At 31.3% G+C, this 17,377-nt stretch overlaps 2 protein-coding genes across 4 annotated transcripts in view; one reads left to right on the top strand and one right to left on the bottom strand.

Moving 5' to 3' along the window:
- LOC129941136 (glycoprotein 3-alpha-L-fucosyltransferase A) overlaps positions 1-17,377 on the top strand; it is a 63,604-nt gene that overhangs the window by 32,854 nt on the left and 13,373 nt on the right. The gene's annotated exons all lie outside the window — the stretch shown is intronic.
- On the bottom strand, positions 7,932-8,588 carry LOC129951472 (uncharacterized protein K02A2.6-like). Its single transcript, XM_056063628.1, has one exon. It carries the CDS (start codon positions 8,586-8,588, stop codon positions 7,932-7,934), a length of 657 nt encoding a protein of 218 aa, XP_055919603.1.

Genomic DNA, 17,377 nt, shown 5'->3' on the forward strand with positions numbered 1-17,377 from the left:
CAAACAAATTTTGTTCTCTAACAGAACAGATGATTTGACATATGGTTCAGTTTTAAAGGACTTGAAAATTGATTTCAAATTTGTATACTTATTATTTCAATTACTTCAAAAACTTCCCATATTAAGTTAATGTAATGGGTCCGATTTGTCGCATTGAAAATTTCGACGTTTTAAGGTAACTACAGTCCAAAAACGAGAATGGGATGCTACCCACACTGATAGCTTCCCATCCCGTCTGCCGATTTGTCTTGCTTAAAAGTTTTTCTATATGTACTCGTATCAATTTTTACCAAATTTGCGTACTATTTTTTGTATATTTTATTTCTTATGAAAAAACGGACTGTTGGATTTTTATATAAAAATTACTGTATATCGAAAACAATATTTTGTGTGAAATAAAATAAGTTTGAAGCCAATATTTTTAGTTTTCGAAAATCTATTTGAGTCGAAAGTAAATTTTTACCAAGTTTAAGTATTGTTTTTTTTTTAGAGTTTTATATTTTGTAAGAAAACTGTCAATTCGAATTTTTTAAAAATTTTACAAAATGTTGAAAACAATATTTCTTATAACATACAATTAGTTTGAAGCCAATATTTAAAATTTTTGAAGAGATATTTGAGTCGAAAGTCAATTTTTACCAACTTTTATACATTTTTTTTTTGGGTTTTTATTTTTTCTAAGAAACTGTCAATTCTGTTTTTCTCAAAATTTGTCATAATGTTGAAAACAATATTTCTTACAAGAAAAAATTAGTTAGAAGCTATTATCTCAAAGTTTTGAAAAGATATTTGAGTCGAAAATCAATTTTTACCAACTTTTATACATTTTTTTTAGGTTTTTTAATTTTTGTAAAAAAACTGTCAATTCGATTTTTTTCAACATTTTTCGAAATGTTGAAAACAATATTTCTCATAAGATAAAATAAAAGATATTTGAATCGATATTCAATTTTTACGAACTTTAAGTAATGTTTTCTTTAGATTTTTATTTTTTATAAAAAAAACTGTCAATTAGATTTTTCTCAAAATTTTATCAGATGTCAAAAAAATTATTCTTTGTTGCACAAAATTGTTTTAGAGATGAAATCATATTTCAGTCGTAAAATTTTAGAGGTGACAAATTTTTTTTTTTTATAAAAAATTTATAAAAAAACCGTCATTTTGATTTTTTTCAAAAAATATGCCTGTTTTGTATCACGTTACAATATATAATATAAAATTTAATTCAAGTCTCTAGCCTTAATGGTTTGTGAGGTTAACCAAAATGTTCACCTTTTTTTCAAACTGCTATGGTAAAAAAACCACCCACGCAATTTTCTTGAGAGCCCTTTCTGAATCTTTCTGCCTTATTATCTGTATAACAAAATTTATTTGAGCTATGGAGGACGAAAAAAAAGTCGCGAACGTACGGACGTACAAACGTACGTACAAACGCACTCACAGACATCTTTCTAAAAATCTTTTATTTCGACTCTAGAGACCTTGAAACGTCGAGAAATGTCAAAATTTTCAATTTGACAAATCGGACCCATTACAATAACTTCCTATGGGAAGTTAATAAAAGACTTTTAGAGAGATGTCTGTGCGTGCATGTGAACGTATGTTCGTACGTTTTTTCGTCGTCCATAGCTCAAAATTCAGTAGAGAAATCGACTTCAAATACATTTTGTTACACAGATAATAATGCAGAAAGGGTGGTTTTTTACCATAGCATTTTGAAAAAAGGCGAACATTTTGATTAACCTCACAAACCATTAAGGCTAGAGACTTGAATTAAATTTTATATTATATATTGTAACGTGATACCAAACAAATATATTTTTGGAAAATATTCCTGTTAACGGTTTTTTTATAAATACAAAAATTGAAAAAAAGTTGTCACCTCGAAAATTTTACGAACAAAAAAATGATTTTATCTGCAAAACAATCTTGTGCAACGAAAAATAGCGATTTCAACATTTGGTAAAATTTTAAGAAAAATCGAATTGACAATTTTTTTTACAAAAAATAAAAACCTAAAAAATATCTTTTCTAAACTTTGAGATATTGGCTTTAAACTAATTTTACCTTTTAAAAAATATTGTTTTCAACATTCAATAAAATATCGAGAAAAATCGAATTAACATTTGTTTTAAAATAAAATAAAAACCTAAACAAAAAAATTACTAAAACTTCGTAAAAATTGATTTTGGACTTAAATATCTTTTCAAAACTTTAAGATATTGGTTTCAAATTAATTTTATCTTATAAGAAATATTGTTTTTAACGTTCGGTAAAATTTTGAAAAAAATTGAATTGACAGTTTTTTGTACAAAAATATGAACCTAAAAAAACAATACTAAAACTTTTTAAAAATTTATTTTTTACTCAAATAGCTTTTCAAAAATTAAAAATATCGGCTTCAAGCTTATTTTATCTCACAGAAATTATTGTTTTTAATAAGTTTATTTATAAGAGTTCAACAGTACTTTTTTCATAAAAAAAATAATACGCAACTTTGGTAACATTTCATGTTCGGTTCCCGATATCTCTCAAATTATTTTTATTCGTCCAATTTGAATTTGTTTATATAAGAAATAAAAACTTTTAAGAAATGCTACTAAAGTTGGTACATATTGGTTTTCGACGAAAAATCTCGTTAACAAAACTAGACTTTAAAATATAACTATTTCATTTTATGCAAAATATTATTGGTAATTCTAAAATTTGTAATAATAATTCAACTGACAATTTTTTTTAACACAACACGAAAACCTACAAAACTTTTAAGCACGACAAATTGACAAACGGGATGGGAAGGTATCAGTGTGGGTCGAATCCCAGCCCCTTTTATTTAACAATAATTAGGACTTCAAAATTTAAATATTTGTCTAATTATTGTGAGCTTTTAAATTTGTTTTTATTTTTTGAAAGCTGTCTTAATTTAGCTAAACAACACGTTCAATAAAAAAAAACTACGCCTTTCGAGGATATCGTATCTAACACAAGATTATACGCAATAAATTATGTTACAATTAATTTTCAGACATATGGTTGTAAGACACTGTAAGATTGCTTTTCACTGACAGATCTGACAATATTGTGATAACCTAAAAAGTTATTGAAAGCAATCACTGTTGTGTGTTTATTTTTTCTATGATTCCACAACATGCCCTTATTTTTCACAACTAAAATGCAAACTACAAAATTATATAGACACAAATTGAAAGGAGGAATATACAAAATATAGCATTAGCCTAAGACCTATTTAAGGCTATAGACAAGTTAGCGTGCTTTAGACTCTATATAGTGTTTTCTCTCTCCGATGGTATAAAAATGAAAAGTGTAACTACGAGTATGATCCTTTGTGAGTAAATAAATCGTAAAGTGCATTAAGGAAAAGCACTGAAAGTCGACACAAGTAGTGTTGAATAGAATAATAAGAAAAAAAAGATGAGGAAGAAGGAGGAGGAGGAGGTTAATCAACAAAATAGCTCCATTTACTGTGCTGCACGATATATAGTATATTTTTATTTTTTTTTAAATTTTCTATTTGAATCCTCAGGAATATAAATATAGCACACGACTAACCTCATTTAAGAGGCAAGATGGTGATAGTTTTTATTTTACAAACTACAGCGCCAGCGATTGCATTACAGATTAGTTGAATGCAACAAGAAGTGTTACATCTCCAGGATGACGCTAAAGCTGATGCTGATGCTGAGTTGTTATATGTAAACTATATACGATGGATGATGGATCAGGGCGGGCTCAATGGACAATGGTTATGGGTTGAGTTGGGTATGGCAATTTTTTGAAAGGACGTTAAGTCAAGTGAGCCCGAGTCTATTGTTTATAGCTGTAGCTGGTGATGGTCCTCAGATAGTTATAGCTCGAGTCTTTTAAGGTGTATAATTGTGTCAAGATGTTTTATTTTTGTAGCCCCAAACTATATATGAAAAGTGTTTTGTTTTATAGGCTTGCATATTTCTTAGGGGTCTTACTTTTATTTTGAAGTGTCTGCCTATTTTTCAGTTGGCATAAGAATATTTAAAAATTCATACAATTATTGTAACATATTTTTTTCATTAGGTTTTTTTAAAAACAAAAGATTACTATTACGGATGTGCCATAAGGCAAACGGAAAGTTGCACTTTTTATTTTTAATTCTCAAAAAGAATGAAACAACTGGCTTTTGTTTTATATTCCAAGATTGTAAAATAGAGAAGCAGGTAACAGGGTGCTTCGATGTTAATTTAAATATTGTTTGTTAACTTCCCATAGGAAGTTATTGTAATGGGTCCGATTTGTCAAATTGAAAATTTTGAAATTTCTCGACGTTTCAAGGTCCCTAGAGTCGAAATAAAAGATTTTTAGAAAGATGTCTGTGCGTGCGTGTGTACGTACGTTCGTACGTCCGTACGTCCGTACGTCCGTACGTCCGTACGTCTGTACGTCCGTACGTCCGTACGTTCGCGACGTTTTTTTCGTCGTCCATAGCTCAAGAACCAGAAGAGATATCGATTTCAAATAAATTTTTTTATACAGATAATAAGGCAGAAAGATGCAGAAAGGGCTCTCAAGAAAATTGCGTGGGTGGTTTTTTTACCATAGCAGTTTAAAAAAAAGGTGAAAATTTTGGTTAACCCTAAATATCTTACAAACCAAAAACGCTAGAGACTTGAATTAAATTTTATATAATAAACTGTAACGTGATCTCAAAGAACTATATTTTTTAAAAAAAACCTATCTAACGGTTTTTTTTCTAAATCAAAAAAACTGAAAAAAAAATTTTTTCACCTCCAAAATTTTACGACTGAAATATGATTTCATTTCCAAAACAATTTTGAGCAACGGAGAATAATGTTTTTGAGATCTGATAAAATTTTGAGAAAAATCGAATTGACAGTTTTTTTTATAAAAAATAAAAATCTAAAAAAAACATTACTCAAAATTCGTAAAAATTAAATATCGATTCAAATATCTTTTCAAAAACTTGAAATTTAGGCTTCAAACTTATTTTATCTTATAAGAAATATTGTTTTCAACATTCAGTAAAATTTTGCGAAAAATCGAATTGACAGTTTTTGTACAAAAAATAAAAATTAAAAAAAAAAATTAATAAAAGTTGGTAAAAATTGATTTTCGACTCAAATATCTTTTCAAAACTTTTAGATATTGTCTTTAATTTACTTTTGTCTTTCAAAACATCTTGTTGTCAACATTCAGTTAAAGTTTGAAAAAATCGAATTGACAGTTTTTGTAAAAAAAATTAAAAACCGAAAAAAAAATTAACAAAAGTTCGTAAACAATGATTTTCGACTCAAATATCTTTTTAAAACTTTGAGATAATAGGTTCTAAATAATTTTTTCTTATAAGAAATATTGTTTTCAACATTAGGACACATTTTGAGAAAAATCGAATTGACAGTTTTTTTTACCAAAAATAAAAACATGAAAAAAAATGTATAAAAGTTGGTAAAAATTGATTTTCGACTCAAATATCTTTTCAAAACATTGAGATATTGGCTTTAATTTACTTTTATCTTTCAAAAAATATTGTTGTCAACATTCAGTAAAATTTTGAACAAAATCGAATTGACAGTTTTTTTATAAAAAATTAAAAACCGAACAAAAATTAACAAAAGTTGGTAAAAATTAAATATGGATTCAAATATCTTTTTAAAAACTTGAAAGTTAGACTTCAAACTTATTTTCTTATAAGAAATGTTGTTTTAAGCATTCTGAAAGATGTTGAGAAAAATCGAATTGACAGTTTTTTTACAAAAAATAAAAACCTTACAAAAAATTTATAAAATTGGTAAAAATTGATTTTCGACTTAAATATCTTTTCAAAACTATAAAATATTGGCTTCAAACTAATTTTATCTTATAGAAAATATTGTTTTCAACATTCGATAGAATTTTGAAGAAAATCGAATTGACGGTTTTTTACAAAAAATAAAACTCTAAAAAAAACAATACTAAAACCTGGTAAAAATTTACTTTCGACTCAAATAGCTTTTCAAAAATTAAAAATATTGGCTTCAAACTTATTTTATTTTACAGAAAATATTGTTTTCGATATTCAATGATTTTTATATAAAAATCCAACAGTCCTTTTTTTCATAAAAAATAAAATCTATAAAAAATAGTACACGCAAATTTGGTAAAATTGATACTAGTACATATAGACAAACTTTTAAGCAAGACAAATCGACAGACGGGATGGGAAGTTATCAGTGTGGGTCGCATCCCAGCCTCTTTTTTAAAGTTTTTTTTTACCCAGGTCATGAGTTATCTAATGAGTTGAACAGCTTTTGCTTTGTGGAAATGTAGAGGCTGTTGTACACTGTATACTTTGTGAAAGGACCGGACATTCACCTAGTTCTATTAAAAAGAACTATTAATGCACTTAAAGAAGAAGCTAAAAGTCATAACAAAATAATAGCTTGTTTTCAAAGAACTGCAAGCGAAAGAAGTCTGAGCTTTATTTTTTTTATATTGATATTACATTATTAAATATTTAATTAGACTTTGTTAAATATCACCTCTTGAACAAATAATTGTAATTTTACAAGCTTATTTAGATATGGGCATGTACATAATATTGAACCGAAGCATGAACTTAATATGGCGTGTCGCAGAGCTCTAGTTCATGTTTTTATCTAGACAGTTTGAGTTCAATCTTAAAATAAACAACGTTAACACCAGTACTAACCTAGCTGCAAAGTATTTATTATCATAAACTCGTCTTCAGTTTTGTGGTAACGCGCTTAGTTAAACTTTGTCATTTATTATGTGAGTTTGAAGATAGTTTTTATTATTTATGTACGTACAATGCACATATTGAGTTAAAATAAACGAAATTTAATATTTATAAATCCAATAAAAACTTTTAACTTAAGAGCTATGAAAAACTTTCAGTTTTTGCCTTAATAAGGCTACTTTTAAGAAAATATATAGTTTGACAAATAGTAAATTTTCTCACGACACTTTATAAAGTTTTCCATAGTTTTCGGTAAGAAAGTGTTAAAATAAATGCAAATTCATTCTTCATGGCGCAAGAGAGCATGTTTTGATTTCGTGTAAATAACGAGCTTTTAAGATGGCGTTAAAAGTGCGGTTTTTGTTTTTGTTATCCCGTCCCAGAAATATAGACTTCAAAAATCATTTAAGTGTAAAATAGAATTTTACTTCGAATGTTATTTCGGGAAGATTCTAACTTACGTTTAATGACTTACTTGAATTGTATTTATGTAAGACTTCAGACTTATTTACCACACAGCACGATAAAACATAAATTAAAATAACAAACCTGGTCTAAGTCTGTTCCATGCATGCTTCCTATACGTTACGTACATCAAGTTGATTAAGGACGTTTTCCACCTATGTATATCTGTCATCTGTTTTGAACCCCAATATATAAGTTGCCAGCTTCTTGACGACCAGGTTAAAAATTATCTTGAAGATCCAAAAGCTTCTTAATGACCGACAGTGAAGCTTTCACAGCAATAGGTCCACTGGTGATCTCAAGGTTCATCTCACCGAACAGTGGAACAAATCTTTACGATGTTTTGGAAAAAGTAAGATTATTGGAATTGATATTTCAAAAGCTTTTGATAGGGTTTGGCATCCGGCTCCCTTATCAAAATTGCGTGGTTTTGGTTTTCATGGATCAACCCTTCATTGCATAAGTAATTACATTTCAGATCGATCGATACAAGATGTTATATATGCATTTAAGTCTATTTATTAATTCTTTATTAATTACAAAGGAATGCTTTTAAAAATTAAAATCTTATAGAATTCTAGATACATCCAAGAGATGATTTAAGATAGCTATATTTTAGAAAGAGAAAGATGGATGGTTTAAGTCGAATACACATTACAAGACAAATACAGATATCTCATTAAGGCAAATACACAATATTTCTTCCCACCCTTCGTGGCTAAGGTGAGAATAAGACCCGAGGGTTCCGAGGTCTGGTGGATCTTCGTGGAGCTGCTGGGGGTGTAATTAATTGACTTCCAGGTCCAGGTGAATGCGTCTCTTGTGGAGTAAGTGACTGCTGCTTGGGTACTACAACAGCAGCACTAGTTTCACTCAGTGGCTGTTGATGTGGTATAGGCGTTTGTGGTGGTCTTATGCATTGACTAGAGCGATCGTTGACTGGAACATCTATATGCTCTGCATATTGCGATCCATGAGTTTTATCTTGATTATTTGAATAATTATCTTTATGACCTTTGATCTGGTCGATATGGCGTTTAAACTGTTTGCCAAGGTACGTGATTTCATAATGAAGGTCTCCCAAACGGTTCCTGATAACTCCTGGAACCCATTTGTCCATACGAGGGTTGTTTGATAAGAAAAAGACCGATTGCCCTGGTTGAAAAATGCGGAAGGTTGGGCTGAATTGCGAGTTTTGTTTTTCAGTTACTTTTGTAAATATATCATCAGGTCTGAGAAGATCTAGACTAGTCCGGAGTGAACGACCCAAAAATAGCTGCGATGGTGATTGGCCTGTGGTGGTATGAGGTGCTTTTCTATATTGCCGAAGGAATTTGTTAAGGTTTAGCTGAAGTGAGGTCTTAGTAGTTTCCATGGTTCTTAGTGCATTTTTTACTGTTTGTACGCTCCGCTCGGCTTGTCCATTCGTTGATCGATGATACGGTGCTGTCAGCTTATGATATTGTAACTTGCGAACTGTCTGTCTGACTTTATCAACGAAAACTGGGGTTTAATAGTGCGAAGAATCTGTGCACTAATGATGGCACATGGTGAACCAGTATCTAGCTATATCACGAGGTCACGGCCATCAATTTTCACTTCGATTTTTAGGGTGTCTGATGTGGAAGTAGGCTTTATGGAGTTGACCAGATTTATATTTTTGAGACATTGTACTATTTCATCTGAATCACTCGGCTGTTCCTCGTTGACCTCGACAATTTGTGCGGTTTTCGATCGGCACCTTCTTGCAATATGACCCTTTTTGCCACAAGCATGGCACTCTGCTTCTCGAAATTTGCATTGATTCCTAAAATGTCTACCTCCACACCCATACAAGTTTGATTTGGGTGTTGTCCTTGTTTAAATGGTTGTACTGCTTCTTTTTGGCCGCACTTGAACCGTGGGGGGGCATATCTCAGTTTGTGTGTGGCTTCGCCTGCCGGTGTTATTTCTGATTTCATTGTGCGGCTTCATATGTAATAGCAAATGTGTCAGGCTGTTTGATTATTATAGCATTGCACATCTCACGACAAGAAAGTCCATGCATAAATTGTTCTATCAACATCCTGTCCAAAAAATTACCATAATCACAATTCACAGCGCCTTGCCTCAGACGAAGCGTAAAGTTGGCAACTGATTCATCAGCTTGCTGAACAATATGTCTGAATTTGATGCTTTCAGCATATTTGTTCTTTGTTGTGTCAAAATGATTTACAAGGGTTGTTTTTATTTGTTCGTATGAAAGGACTTCTGGATTCTGTGGACTTGAAAGCGTTTTAAGGGCATGGTTCAGCTCTGTTCCCATATGAACACTTGCATAATGCGGGTAATCGGTTGCTGGGATCTTGCTGAGTTGGAGTGCCCATTCGAATCGCCTAAAATAATCTCTGACTGATTCAGATTCAGATGATTTATACTCACCAATAGAAAATGTTGGTAATTTTGGAGAAGGTTGGTGTGAGGTTGTACCGTTTCTAGTGGCAGTAGATATCGCCGCCTGTGTGGCATCCACAACTGCTTTTTTGATTGCTTCCGAGAAGACTGATGTAAGCGATTGCAGGGTTTCTTCTGACAATGACATATTTGTTTATCTCAATTCCACTTATGACACCACTGTTATATATGCATTTAAGTCTATTTATTAATTCTTTATTAATTACAAAGGAATGCTTTTAAATGAACTCTTTTACAAAAGATGCGTTTATTAAAATCTTATAGAATTCTAGATACATCCAAGAGAAGATTTAAGATAGCTATATATCAGAAAGAGAAAAATGGATGGTTAAAGTCGAATACACATTACAAGACAAATACAGATCTCTCATTAAGGCAAATACACAATAAAAGAAGAATTGGATGGGTTCAAGTCTAAAAAACCAAAATATGTATGCTGGTGTATCCAAGGCTCTTTTCTATCTCCAACACTTTTTCTCATTTTTATTTGTGATTTTCTATCTGCAGCTTCTAAACCAATACATTGCTTCGCTGACTGTAGTACTCTTAGCTTTTCAAATTCGTTTTCAGGCTCACATCCCACTTCTTAGATGTGGAAATGCAACCGCAAAAAATTATGAACTAATCAAATTCCGACAAAATCAAGCGGAATTTCGAAAACTCAAAGCGAGATATATCCCCTTCCCATTATCCATGGAATGCACTTGCATCAATGAAAGTGAACATCTCGATATTCTGGGCATATGTGTCACCAACCACCTCTTGTTCCACATTTTGTTTGAGTTTCCTAAGACGATGCAAGAAATTTCCTGTTAATTTCAAGATTGAGTATAACTCACATCAATGAGCTTGATGTGAGACAGCAACTCCCTTAAGCCTCTTAGAAAGTATTGAACGTACAACATTTAAATTAATTGGTAGTAATATCAGCGTTAGTTTACGTCGTTTTCACATCGTCGTAAAGTTACTTGTCTCACCCTTTTTACCGTTATTTTAAACAGTTTAACCATAATCCAAATTGTACCTTACGAAATATTCGTTTATTTTATGTTCCTTTTCATAGGGTTAACTATGGAACCAATGTACCCTTAACTCGCTGTTTAAGACAAGCTAACTCATTAGTAATGCCATTGATTTTAATTTATATATGAGTAGAGATTGTTTAAAAAAAAGGTTGTTAATAAGTCTTAATCTCGGTGGTTAGTATTTATGTACTTATTTTGTTATATATATTTTTAAGTAGTCTTTAAGAGCTGTGTCTCTACTTGATGAATAAATAATAAATAAATAAATATTCACGCTTCTATGAATGACCATCAGTATAACCTCGAGTCGAATACAGAGATTAGTTCTTAAGTCGTACTACGCGAATGTGGAAAGTCCTACTACACTCTGCCTTTCCAAGACATTATCAATTTCTTTAAAAGTGAAGATACTAACTACTAAGATAGTATCCTACAATTTGACGAATATTTTAGTCCTGCTCCCAACGGTGTACCATCATCCATTTTAAAGAAATGTGCTGCGTTTTTAGCACACCCGTTATGTGTTCTTTTCAACACATCTTTAAGTAACTCGCTCCTTTATAATACCAGTACAGAAAAAAGGTCCTAAATACGAAATAATGAACTACCGACCTATTGCTAAACTATCTGTGATCCCTAAACTGTTTGAGTCAATCGTATGTAGTGTCCTTTCTTTTCACTGCAGTTCAATTATCTGTGATAATCAGCATGCTTTTGTTAAAAAGCCTTCAACTGTTACTAATCTGTTTCACTTTACGTCCTTTTGCTTAGAAGCTTTTGAAGAACGTGAACAAGTAGATTATATCTTTACTGATTTCAGTAAGGCTTTTGACAAATTGTGTCATAAAACATTAAAGGTTTTAATGACTGTTTCATAAACTGGATCTCCTCATATTTGCAAGATAAACGTTATAGTGTTAAATTTCGTAATGAGTGTTCAAGTTCATTTGTTGTGAATTCTGGTGTCCCCCAGGGAAGTCACCTTGGTCCTATTCTATTTATTTTATTATCTTCCCATAGGAAGTTATTGTGATTGGTCCGATTTGTCAAATTGAAAATTTTTACATTTCTCGACGTTTCAAAATCTCTAGAGTTGAAATAAAAGATTTTTAAAAAGATGTCTGAATAATTAAGAATAATTCAACTAACTACTTTTTTAACCCAACGACAGACGGGAAGGCGAGGTAACAGTGTGGGTCGAATACCAGTCTCTTTTTTATATTCAGTTAATTAGCGTGTCACTATTTGATGTGGTTCTGGTGAGTTATGAATTATGATTTTAAGTTACTGAAATTAAAAGATATTGAAGTGAATAACTACGTGCCACTCAAACAATGAGTGGCGAGTAGTACCCGTGTCATGATGGTTAGTGCGTTGGACTGTCATGCAAGGGGTCTTGGGTTCAATCCCTGCCTGTGCCACCTTAATTTAAAAAAATTAATTTTCGCGGGTACTACCTCTTGCGAGGAATTGACAAATCCCTCAAGAGTAATTCTTGTCATGAAAAAGTGCTTTCTCAAACAAGCCGTTCGGATTCGGCCTAAAACTGTAGGTCCCCTCCATTCCTGACAACAGTACTCGCACACAGGAATGGTTGAGAGTTGTAAGTCACTAGGCCCTGGTTCACAACGGACTGTTGCGCCACCCCATTTGATTTTGATCTTTGACTCAAACAATGAACGTATCGACTTTTCAAGACCATGTTATTACCGAGATCTTCCGATTTAACACCTTTAGACTTTATTTTTTGTTGTCATTTGAAAGATAAGGTATAATTCATTTCTCTACATTCTATTCAAAACCTCAAAGATAAAATTCTTGAAGTTTTGGAGGGCTTACACTCTCGAATATGTGCGAATTGGTCATGAAAAACGGGTGGCCATTTGGCTATAATATTATTTTCTTTTGCTAATCACCTACTTCTTTTCTTCAATAAAATAAACATCCATTGATTTCTATCTTCCTAGATTTTTAATATCAAAATGAAACCTCTTTCCCAAAAACATATTTCTAGTCATTAACAATAATGTACTCGTATTATTAACTAATATTTTCGATAAAAATAACCCTTTTTGTATTTTAATAAAAGGGTACCGGGAATAAGCTACATTATTTGATTATAGATAAAAACCTAATGTTTTGTTATTGATTACTATAGCTAATTTATATTTAATTAAAATAAAAAAAGTTCAAGCTATTTTAACTAAAACACTCAGGTTGATTGATCGAACAAGACATTTGCATCTTTCAATCAAGTTCATTTAAATGAAATCCCAAAAAAAGAACAAACAATTAAAAAAGTGCACTTAAAGAAGAGATAAATTATTTATTAACATTATAATATGAACATAACATTATGTCGGTATATTTAGATGTACAATTCGTGTCACATGAATAGGGACAAGCTTTTTTCGTTTTTTATTTGACGATATTTTACAAGCCATTAGGTTTTTTGAAAAAAAAATTAACTAAAAATTGCAAACAAAATTTTTGGATTTAGTTGATAAATACAAATTTTAAGGCGTTTTTCCCGTAGAAGGTCATAAAAAGTAACTGTTTTTTTTTGTGCAACAAGAATAGTTACAAGATTAAGTTTATATATTAGCGTAGTTGAAATCAGATAAAAGGATACTCTGATTGCTTGGGAGCTTAGTACGAGTATTAATTTGATAAAATCAAGAAGTATGGGTGGAGGCCAAATTCAAACTTATCGGGAGTCAAGAAAGCCACATTTATAATCCAGTTAATAATGATTTTCACCTCAAAAAAAATCCAACAGTTTTTAAACTTGGCATACTTATTGAGGGATGTCTGGTAATGACCCAAAAAAAGTCCCAAAGAATCCGACGTGAGCTCTAGAGGCAGTTAAGAGAAACATGGAGATTGATTTAGTTTTTCACGTTTATCTCGAAAGCTATTTGTCATATCAAAAATTGTGTTTCACATAATTAAAGCTCATTAAATTTTATATAAAAAGCTGACGCATTAGAGTTTGTTCAATCGTCTGGCCTGACCACACCCCTGTCTAAAATCGGTCAATTCTTTTCATAGTAAAGTAACCCTCTTGCACAAAGTTTTTAAATTCATCTGGGGTCATCACAGAAGGCAGTTTTATCATGTCCTGCAAATACAGGTGACATGATTTGGCGTACGAGAAGTTACCGGCGGCACGGAAATATGGAATCACATTTTTCACATAGTTAATATGGGCATTCCAATAGCAAGACCGCTAAGCGTGAATAAAATCTTTAAGCAATGTAATCATATTGAATTTGTAGTTTCTCATTATTGGATCAAATGAAGGTTGTTTTAGTGCACATAACGAAGGAGACTCATCAGAAAAATTTGCATCAGATTTTGGATTTCCTCTAATTCATGTTGGCTTATGTTGACTTGTTCCATTATTACATAAGGTAAAGCTGTCTGTATTAGTATTAAAACACGAACTGCAGCATCTTTTCAATAGAAACCGGGGTATATAGTATTCGCTAACTCTTGCAGGCCACTTACATTCATCAGAAAACATATTGGAACAATATAGGACTTTAACAGTTAAAATGCACCCAATCTGCATTTTGATAGATGGAACTCAGACGAAGCTGTGGCAACGATTTATTTACTAAATGGTTAAATGAACCGCTGGAATCTGGTCGCGTGTGGCAAATAGCTGATATCTCCATCAACTGAACTTCATAGTATGAAGATCAAAACCCCAAGCTTTCTGTATATAAATAAGGGAATGCTGCTCAGTATTGCAAACATGAATGATCTGAGACGCACAACTCATATAATGATTTGCCCTATTGCTATGCACGTCCTTTTTCTATTTTAAATGTTCGTATTCTTTAGTATACAATTTTCCCGGACCGTTTTTAGGGTTTTGACACAATCGTCATCAACGTGTCTTAAAAAATCATCACATGTTTTCCTTACATGCATATAGAGTACAAATAAATTAATATCATATTTCTTTAGAAAATTTAATAAGCCTTAATTTTGTAGAAGATTATTTTTTGAAACGACATGTAGTTTTTAAGATAAACCCGAAAAACCAAAAAAAACGTATGTTTCTCTTCACTGCCGTGTTATTTTATAAACTATAACAAATAAAAAAAAAATCATTGAAGCCTTTTTTTTATAAAATTTAATGTACTTTAATTTTGTGGAACAACATTTTTTGATACGACAAATAGATTTCGATATAAACGTGAAAAACTGAAACAAACACCATGTTTCTCTTAACCGCCGCTAGAGCTCACGTCGGATTCTTGGGGACTTTTATTAGGCTCATCACCAGACATCTCTTAGTAAGTGTGCCAAGTTTCAAAAGTGTTGGATTTTTTTTGAGGTGAAGGCAATTTTTTTCGTTCATTGACTAGACTATCATTAAACATGGTCGTCAGGAAACATGGTCGTAATATCAAGGCAGAAGCTGGGGTAAATGCTAGTAGATCGACTGTTGCTCAGGTGATACAGAAGGCAGATCATATACGACACTAATAATGAAGAAAAAACCACCATTGAATGCTGCACGCAAGAGCCAACCAACGCCTTAATTTTGCATATATCAGTTGGAATCGGGTTTGGCAATATTGAAAAACGGCACAGCAAAGGACGCGTTTTAACAGTATGAAAAGCAACCATCTATTACGGGACCGTGGACGGTAGAGCTGCATTTTAAAGGCTCTAAAATGATAGCCATCAATTACAAACCGATTCTGGAACGAGCTTTTCCGCAGTTTTCAGAATTAATTGGTGGACAACGATAGACTTTCAAAGAAAATAATGCACCAATATACACCACACGGACAACTTAAGCCTGAATTTAAGAACAAATTGTGAACTTATTAGCATTGCTCCCATTTTCTCCTGACCTGAACATCATTAAAAACGTGTGGGACGGCTTTCAAGAAAAGTATTCAAAGGAGGACGGCAACAAGGGTGGATTCAGGCTTTTAATTAGAGGGGGGGAGGGGTGTGGTGTCATACACTTAGATGAGTTCTTACTTGTTCTTGTTCTTTAATATTTTGTAAAGGAGGCAAACCAAATTTAAATAACCTTACGTTTACAGATTTCAATTGGTAAAGTGGCAATTTTAGTTATTAAATTATTTTAAAACACTGGTGTCCAGCAAAGTATGGTCTAAAATTTTAATTTGGATGACTCCCTCCATATGAAAGCATTTCAAGATTACAAAAGATTTAAGAGCTAAAACACAATAGTTACACGCAGAAATGTAAGAAATTGTTTTGAAAAGTAGCTTTTTCCCGAAAAATATAATCTACCTACTTTTTTTGTTTCCATTTCTATTAATGCGAAGAACGCTACAAAAATTTAAAAGAGACGTTCGGATATGAAGAACTGTCGGGCTTTTTTTGACGTAGTTTTTTCGGGCTCAATTTTTGGGAGTCTAAATTATTACTATCGCTATCAGTCTGCTTACTCGTATAAACTCGAGTAAACACAACTTAAAAATTGTAGAGAGAAAAATGCCTGGTTCTTGAATTTGAGGATTTAGGTGCATTTAAGTACATAATCTCTCTAAAAAATTTAATTAAAAGAAATTAATGTAAACAACTCAGTAGGGAAGAAACGTTTTGTGTGGTACTCACAAATTGCACGTTTCAGAATATCTTTTCACTTCAAATCTCAAGAGATTCAAATCTTTTATATCAATAAATATGAAACGTTTATTATGTTTTTGCTGTTTTTGGCACATTTGTATTATTGAAATTCTTGTTTAGATCTCAGTTCTAGAGCATTCAAAACAAATTCACTTCAAAAGTAGATTTATTTAATTTTTCAGGATCTTTTGTATTCAATAGAAAATCAATTTTGAAAGAATATAATGCACGACTGGGTCGCTAGAACTGTCTTCCAAAAAGTCTGTTTAAAAATATATCCTATATTTTGAGATTTAAAAATGTAACTTATTTTTTGTCTTAAAAATATTGTTGGTAATAATAAAGTGTTTTCGAGTTTTGTAACAAAATTAATATTTTTTTTAAATTAAAAAAAAAATCACATTTTTGATCATCAAAAATCATTATCAATTTGATCATCGACAAAATCTTGCACCGAAAAAAAAGATTACATATAGAAATCGGTTCATTAGTTCTTGAGAAACCTTACAAAAAAATTAAGGTTTTATGAGGGATAACCTTCTGGAGAAATACCAAAATGTGTTTTTCTTGTAAAGAGAAGCATATTAAGAACAAAAAATTTAGAGAAAGTTTTAACAAAATCACAAATTTTTAAAGTGACGATTTCTTATTCAAGGTTTCTTCTTAAAAACCTGATTATTTTCTCTTTTTAGTAATTTAAAGCATGACTAAAGTTTTTTAAAATTCTAAATTGAATGAAAACAAAAATTTGAGTTGTTTTTGACAGAAAACTGTTTTTTTGTGAATGGCGTTAAATTACTAACAAATATTTAAATGAAATATCTTTACTTATACAACCTAAGTGTATAAGCTTTATGACTCATATGACCCCATTTGTCCATTGGTCAAAAGTTCATGAATTTGTGCTGTTTTTGGAATATTGCTGAATATCAGATTCATATTATGCTCTTGTTTCAGTCTTCAATAGTACTTTTAGCAACAAAGTTTAAGGAAGTAAAATACAAATTTTGTTTTTTTTTTTAACTCCTACGACCCACACTCTGGATCCGCCATTGGACGG

This window comes from Eupeodes corollae, chromosome 1 (genome assembly GCF_945859685.1).
Source record: "Eupeodes corollae chromosome 1, idEupCoro1.1, whole genome shotgun sequence".
NCBI classification, from domain to species: Eukaryota; Metazoa; Arthropoda; class Insecta; order Diptera; family Syrphidae; genus Eupeodes; species Eupeodes corollae.

Bases quoted from the DNA above. Each gene is read 5' to 3' on its own strand.
- LOC129951472 (XM_056063628.1), bottom strand. From the start codon at position 8,588: ATGGAAACTACTAAGACCTCACTTCAGCTAAACCTTAACAAATTCCTT.